General features: G+C 30.7%; 1 protein-coding gene across 2 annotated transcripts; it reads right to left on the minus strand.

Moving 5' to 3' along the window:
- Positions 1-242: 242 nt before the first annotated feature.
- LOC116006554 (F-box protein At3g07870-like) lies at positions 243-3,426 on the minus strand. Of its 2 annotated transcripts, none has more exons than XM_031246980.1 (2): positions 3,206-3,426; positions 243-2,022 (listed from the first exon to the last, which is right to left on the minus strand). In XM_031246980.1, the coding sequence occupies exon 2, from the start codon at positions 1,900-1,902 to the stop codon at positions 559-561; it is 1,344 nt and encodes a 447-aa protein (XP_031102840.1). In that variant the 5' UTR covers positions 1,903-2,022; positions 3,206-3,426; the 3' UTR covers positions 243-558. The 2 variants fall into 2 exon arrangements, with proteins under 2 accessions (XP_031102840.1, XP_031102841.1); XM_031246981.1 differs by lacking the exon at positions 3,206-3,426 and adding an exon at positions 3,043-3,199.
- Positions 3,427-7,970: the final 4,544 nt, after the last annotated feature.

A 7,970-nucleotide genomic window follows, 5' to 3' on the forward strand; every position in this document is an offset into this window, starting at 1 on the left:
AAGGAAACAGAGGTTGTTGGAGTTAAAGAGGCACTTAGCTGGGTTAGAGAGATGGAACTCCATAAAAAAACAAGTTATTCACGAGTTGAGCTCTCTCCTTTGGGTTGTTTGACCCACCTCCTCTTATTCTTGACAGTTTGAGGCTTAATCTCGTTTAATTAAGAAATTTCATTTTTACTTTAAAAGAAAACAAAAGGTAAATTTTTTAGAATAAGAAATAACGATAATAAAGACATGAATAATCAAGACTAAAATAAAGCCATGCCTTCAAACATGTCTGACAGAGCTCATCAACCATCATCTCATTGAAAGGAACATGTGTCTGCAGGATACACACATGGGAGATCATTATTTCTGCACCCTCTTTACTGTTTTATGTTGAAAATCCGAGCTCTGTCTATATAGTATAAATCCTCGGAACCTCATTGAGAGAGTATAATAATAAATAAAAACATATATGGTAAGAGAATACATACTTCTGTTGCCCAAGCAGTTTAGCTATACAAGCCTCTACTAACCTCCTCTATGCAGGCAGCAACCAAGCAAGCACGCTAGATTTCAACAATAAATTTTTGGTATTCTTCGACTTAAACTTTCCACTCTCAGATTTTTGCTTGACATGGCATCATTCAGTGATACAAAGCTGGGAACAAGAGCAATAACTTCAGACTTCCACTTTGCCAGGGCTTTGAAGTCTCTGAAAGTTCCCTTCCTTGGATTATAAGAAGCCAGAGAATTAGAACTGCACATAAGCCACAGATCACCGTTGTTCAGGAATTTAACTGGTTGCCGCAAATTTTCCACTTTCAGCCCACAATAGAACTTTATGTCTATGCTGAATTCTCTACTCCAGGACTCCTTCACTCCATAATCTTTCATCACCCAAACCTCCAAGCAAGCATCATCATAAATATAGCACAAACACAAATGCCCTCCAAGGGTACCAATATTTATCCAGGAAACTTTTTTGATATAGTTTGCATCGAAGTGAAGAGGCGAGGGTAGAGTTCTGAATTGCTCAGTGTTCAAGTCAAATGAACATATTTGCTCAGAAGTTTTAGTAGTTTCAATGATCCAGTGCAGAGAACCATTGACAAAAGGATCAAATGATCCCCCTCTCTTAGGGCAGGGAGCTTTCCCTATCCTCCTCCAGGAATCTGACCCAAGTGTGTAAATCTCAGCTGCCATTTCTTTTGAAACACTGTTTGTGACATGGTTAACAGATACCGAACACAGGAATCGAACAACTTTGTACTGTTTAGTCTTTGGACAGAATCCAAAACCAGACAAGTAGTACGTAGAATCTGGTGCCAATGGAGTTGGAGGAGGAAGAACAACAGATTCACCAAGAATAGGATTGCAGACATAGTAGAAAGGTTTAGGTAATGAAGAATATAAGCAAAGCAGTCCATTACAAGAACCGACAAAAGTAACATGCCTGCTCTGGAAGCAGAATTCGGCATTCTGCTTAGTTAATTCATGATGAGAACGACAAGGTGAAGGAAATTTGTGTGGACCTGTGCTGTCTGAAATGGCATGAGAGGTTTCATCAAGGTCAATTGTGTAGAAGTAAAATCCCTTATTTCCACCATAACTTTGAAGAATCAGACTGGCTGTGGTGGAAGGAGCTCTGGCAAGATGTACATTAGCAAAGTAAGGATCTTTGAGGATTTTAAGGAACTTCTTGCAAACACTTCTGCAGCAGATTATAGTCTTGAGAGGAAGTCTTGACAGTATGTTGCATATTATTTCGAAAGGCAGTTTGAGAATCTCAAAAGTAATTTCACCAACCATTCCTTCTCTCTCAATGTCCTGTGGTTCATTAACTCTATTGCAATTCCGCTTTCTGTCATTAGTGGTGAAATCGTTTGAACGTCTTTTCAATCCAAGAAGAGCCATCATCGACCAAGTAGCTAATCTCTGCCAAGTATTTCTGAAGACTGAGCCACTTGTAGAATTGAAGAGATTGAACTCTCAACCAAATAATTCCTGCTCCACCACTGTTGTTAAGAAGCATCAACTCTTTCCAGAGTAAACAACAAGCTTGTCAGTAATGGTAAAAGTGTACAATTTCCATAACTGGGCAAGATAGAATTTCCATTTTCCATGTACTGATAATAGTTTCATACAAGTTTCAGGGTTATTCATCAATAATACATGAAAAATTTGACTTATTATATACTCCGTAGCACATAAAGGCAACATAATGCATCAAGAAGCATTGCTGGAACACAAAATATCAAATCAAATCCATTGTTCCATACAAACAAACAAAAAAATGATAAGCATGCATACAAAAGAAAGATGCTCACAATTAAAGACAAAAGCCATACAGTTTAAAAAATCATGAAAGACTGACAAATTTTGTAGATCCAAGATGAAAATTATACCCAATCAAAAGTATAGGGCATGAAACCATGAAATCAGTAGCAGATCAGGCCCTGTCAGAACCAGTACGTGCTAAAGAAATATGAGCTTGGCAAAACAGTATCAACTATGTTTTTTTTTCTATATACCATTCAAAGATCCTATCCCATTTGGTCCATCCCTGAGAAAAGAAGCCTATAAGTAAAAATAATACATTAATACCTTTTATACTAGCTTGTTACAAACTTGTCAAGGGGGTTAGTGGCAGCCCACCAAGACAAATGTGCATTTGTCCACATATGTTTCACATTCAAATTAGACCATTGAAGACCTATTTAAAAGAGCATTGCACTCTAGCAACCTCATATACTATTCTTATACGGCATACTAGTAGAGACTCTGTTCAGTTAATTCTCAGACGAGTTACTTTTAATCCATCAGAGATATTCACCTAATTACATCAATGACTAGTATTCACCTAGTAAATATACTAGGAGTGACTTTCATTGGTTAATTCTGAGAAGATCTTATTTTAATCCATCACAAATTTTTGCTTGATTACAGCAAACGAGATATGTTCGTCGTCAAAAATAAATTTCCCTTCCAGGAATTAACGATTACTGACCATCAGAACATACATAGTGAATAAATTCACAGAAATTAACATTTACTTACCTCAAAATACTCGACAATTCTCGCATCTATCAACATAATTAACTCAATCTTACATAAAAACAACATGAATTACTCATAATCATGAATTATCTTCTTGGATTTAACCAAATAGATTTCTATTAATTCAGATACGCATGATTAAACGGAGACGAGAGGGCAATACCGTGTGAGAACCGGAATTTTAATCGGAAGCCCGTTTCTCTGTAACCTTGCGCCTTCCTTCGCTTCTGTAGATGTAGACTGCAAATTTTGACAGAATTTCCGGTTCGTATGTATACGCGAATCTGTAAAATTATAAATGATGAAATTGAGAAAAATTTTGCGAGTGTTTGAAAGGGGGATATGTGTATGCTAAGCTCTGACAATAGAAGACGCGTGGAGCGGTTAGGTGGACTCAGCTCATATAGGTATCAGACGGCAGCTGTATTTGAGTTGGTGAGGACAAATTGTGTGGGGCACGATCCAGAATGATGTCATTTTAAAGTAAAAATATTATTTTCGGTGCATTAGAATATTGAATATTTTGAATTAAAATAATATATTTTATAAATTAAAACTAGTTTTATACGCGCATTGCGCGAATGGGTAATGCCCATTGTTTATATTTAAATAAATATTTGAAATATCAGATTTTATAGGAGAAGTTTATACATGGATAATTGAATGTCGAATTTTTTTATTTAAATCTCTAGTTCAAAGTATATGAATCCAAGATAATATAGAAAATTCATTATAATTATTACTAAATAAATGTTTGCAACCTTGTAAAATCGAAAGTCTAAAAATGATAGTCTAAATAAATACTACTTTTAATTTGAATTTTTCTAAATGTTCTTAATTCTCTTTTGAGTAACATTGTCATTGTCTTTATCTTTACTACTAGTTTTATACGCGTATTGCGCGAATGGGTTAATGCCCAATGTTTACATTTAAATAAATATTTAAAAGTATATCAATGCAAGATTATATAAGAGAAGTTTATACATGGGTAATTGAATGTCGAATTTTTTTATTTAAATATCTAACTCAAAGTATATGAATCCAAGATAATATAGAAAATTCATTATAATTATTACTAAAATACATGTTTGCAACCTTGTAAAATCGATAGTCTAAATATTTGGTCTAAAAATGATAGTCTAAATAAATACTACTTTTAATTTGAATTTTTTTTAAAGTGTTCTTAATTCTCTTTTGAGTAACATTGTCATTGTCTTCATCTTTACTATTTGTTCTCTTCCTTTTTGTTGGTAGTGTGTTATTTGCAATTCGGTTATTGTTGGTAGCATATAGGAGCTATGGACTTTCCTTTAGGTGCTCTTCTTGAGGTTCATTTGGTTCAACCATTATTGTTGAATGAGTTATTGTGGATAAAAAAATCCCTAGTTTAAGAAAAAAAGATTAAATAAATTAATAAAAACTTGAAAACTTAAAATATTATGTATTCCAAAGATATTAAAATGTAGTTTCTCGCTTTAATTTGCTGGGTAATGGGTTATTTGAGTACTTTCATTGTCAACAAATCTCCCAAGTAGTTAATATGATTGGTTTCAAACTATTCTTTTTTTATTTTTTTCATGGTATTAAAGAAATACATATGTATCATTTTTTGGTGTAACTACTAATTTATTTAATTCAATAAGAGTAAAATAGAGTAATTCCGCTTCAATTTGTTGGGCTATTTGAGTACTCTCTTTGTCAACTAATCCCCAAGTAGTTAATATAATTAGAATCAAATTATTTTAAAAAAAATTTTCATAGTATTAATAAAACATTTGGTAAATAAATATATAACATTATTTTGTACTATAACTTTGATATTTAATTAAAAGATATTGTAAAAATAAGATAATGAACAATGTAATGAATATCAATTGATAAATTTGAATGTAAAGAATCTTTGCATGAGAGAAAATAAAAACAATATAACTAATGAAATTATTTCTCTTATTGAAAATAAAAACAATATAACTAATGAAATTATTTCTCTTATTTAAAATAAAAACAATATAACTAATGAAATTATTTCTCTTATTTGATTTAATTTTTTGATAATTAATAATTTTTTCAAATAAAGGTATTGTAGACACATAATTCTAAATTAAAGAAATACATATGTATCATTTTATGTTGTAGTCAATAATTTATTTAATTTAATAAGAGTAAAATAGAGTGAAAAACTTAATTATGTCAAATTTGATTGAGATGAGGTTCGAACCTAAGACCTTTCTTATAGAAATTAATGAGTAAGTTAAAAGTTAACGGAATATTAACAGAGAAGAGAATATTTAACGGAAAACTTAACGGAAAATCATAAAAGTAAGGTTAAATTAGGTAATCTCTATGAATAATATTAATATGAATTATCTTAGCCATCTATTTGATTAAATAATTCATCTGAACCATCCATTTGATTACCGCCATTTTTTCTACCCATTTTAGGCCTAACTCTCTTTGGCTCTTATTAGTATAGTAGATTTGTTCTCTTCCTTTTTGTTGGTAGTGTGTTATTTGCAATTCGGTTATTGTTGGTAGCATAGATGACAACGGCATGCAATGAGATTATGATATAGGAGCTATGGACTTTCCTTTAGGTGTTCTGCTTGGGGTTCATTTGGTTCAACTATTATTATTGAATGAGTTATTGTGGATAAAGAAATCTCTAGTTTAAGAAAAAAGATTAAATAAATTAATAAAAATTTTAAAATTTAAAATATTATGTATTCCAAAGATATTAAAAGGTAAATATCTTTCTTCAATTTGCTGGGTAATGGGTTATTTGAGTACTTTCATTGTCAACAAATCCCCCAAGTAGTTAATATGATTGGTTTCAAACTATTCTTTTTTATTTTTTTCATGGTATACATATGTATCATTTTTTTGGTGTAACTACTAATTTATTTAATTCAATAAGAGTAAAATAGAGTGATTCCGCTTCAATTTGTTGGGTTATTATTTGAGTACTGTCTTTGTCAACCAATCCTCAAGTAGTTAATATAATTAGCTTCAAATTATTTAAAAATTTTTTTTATAGTATTAATAAAATACTTAGTAAATAAATATATATTATTATTTTGTACTATAACTTTGATATTTAATTACAAGATATTGTAAAATAAGATAATGTACAATGTAATGAATATCTATTGATAAATTTGAATGCAAAGAATCTTTGCATGAGAGAAAATAAAGACAGTATAATTAATGAAATTATTTCTCTTATTTAATTTAATTTAATTTAATTTAATTTTTTGATAATGAATAATTTTTTTTAAATAAAGGTATTGTAGATACATAATTCTAAATTAAAGAAATACATATGTATCATTTTTTGTTGTAGCCAATAATTTATTTAATTTAATAAGAGTAAAATAGAGTAAGAAACTTAATTATGTCAAATTTGATTGAGATGAGGTTCGAACCTAAGACCTTTCTTATATAAATTAATTGGTAAGTTAAAAGTTAACGGAATATTAACGGAGAAGAGAATATTTAACAGAAAACTTAACGGATAATCATAAAAGTAAGGTTAAATTAGGTAACATCTATTAATAATATTAATCTGAATTATCTTTTAACCATCTATTTGATTAAATAATTCATATGAACCATCCATTTGATTAAATAATTTGACCGCCATTTTTTCTACCCATTTTAGGCCTAACTATCTTTGGCTCTTATTAGTATAGTAGATAATGAATATAATTTATTTTATACATGTTAAAATAATAAAAAAAATTGGAGTAAATAATGTATTTTATGAATTAAAATAATGTATAATATATTTAATACATTAGAATAATAAAAATTTTAAGATAAGATAATGTATTTTATGAGTTAGAATAATATACTTTATATGTTAAAATAATTTATTTTATGTGTTTTTGAACCGTAGTCCATACAAGACCATGATCCAAGCAATAATGATTGATATTATTATATGGACCATGGTCCACAGTTGTGTGGACCATAAATAAAAAGTAAAATTTTAATATACTACAAGTACATTATTATTGTATGTAATGTACATTATTTAAGTACTGAAAGTACATTATTTTATAAATAATGTACTTTGTCAAAGACCTTATGGTCAAGTGACATAGCTGTGATCCTCTCACCTGAGAGGTCATAAGTTTGATCTCCAATAGGAACGTTGGGGTGTTGGCTCAATACTACATTGTAACAGAATCAACAGTATTCAACATTCATTGTCTATGCAGCAATGTAAATCATGGTCCACACAATAATTTGCCATTAGTGACTTAGTCGGCCTATTGGGCTTTTTATGGCCTCATTAGAATTATAATTTTATTATCTAGTTTAGTTGTTATTGGTCAAGGCCCAAACTGAAATTACTGTCATCGTCATCATAAATCCAATAAAATGTACTTTGCCTTCCTAAAGTGGGGCTTTTTGATAATTGATGATCTCTGTAGGGCCTTGTAGGCTGTAGAGGTATTCATTCACGATTTAGGTAGCACAAAAAAGATAAATGGAATATCAATAAATACAAGATACAGAATACAACAAAAATGTTCATATATATATATATATAGAAATAATTTCAGGTGCGGTCGTGCTCTTCCGTGCGGTCGTGCGGTCGTGCGGTCACACACCACTCAATGTTACGAAATACACCACTCAATGTTAAGAAACACACCACAATGAAACACACCACAATGTTAAGAAACACACCACAGTGCATATTTGTGTGGTGTGTTTCTTAACATTGAGTGGTGTATTTCGTAACATTGAATGGTGTGAACCGCACGAGAGAGCACGGCCGCACCTGATCATGACTATATATATATATATATATATATATATATATAGTTGAGTTCAAGTGTGGCATGCTCCTTAGGGTGGTCATGTGGCCTTTTTTCAGCCATTAGATTACATCAAGTCATCAAATCAACGCGCAATATATA

The sequence above is a fragment of the Ipomoea triloba genome, chromosome 15, assembly GCF_003576645.1.
Source record: "Ipomoea triloba cultivar NCNSP0323 chromosome 15, ASM357664v1".
NCBI lineage: Eukaryota > Viridiplantae > Streptophyta > Magnoliopsida > Solanales > Convolvulaceae > Ipomoea > Ipomoea triloba.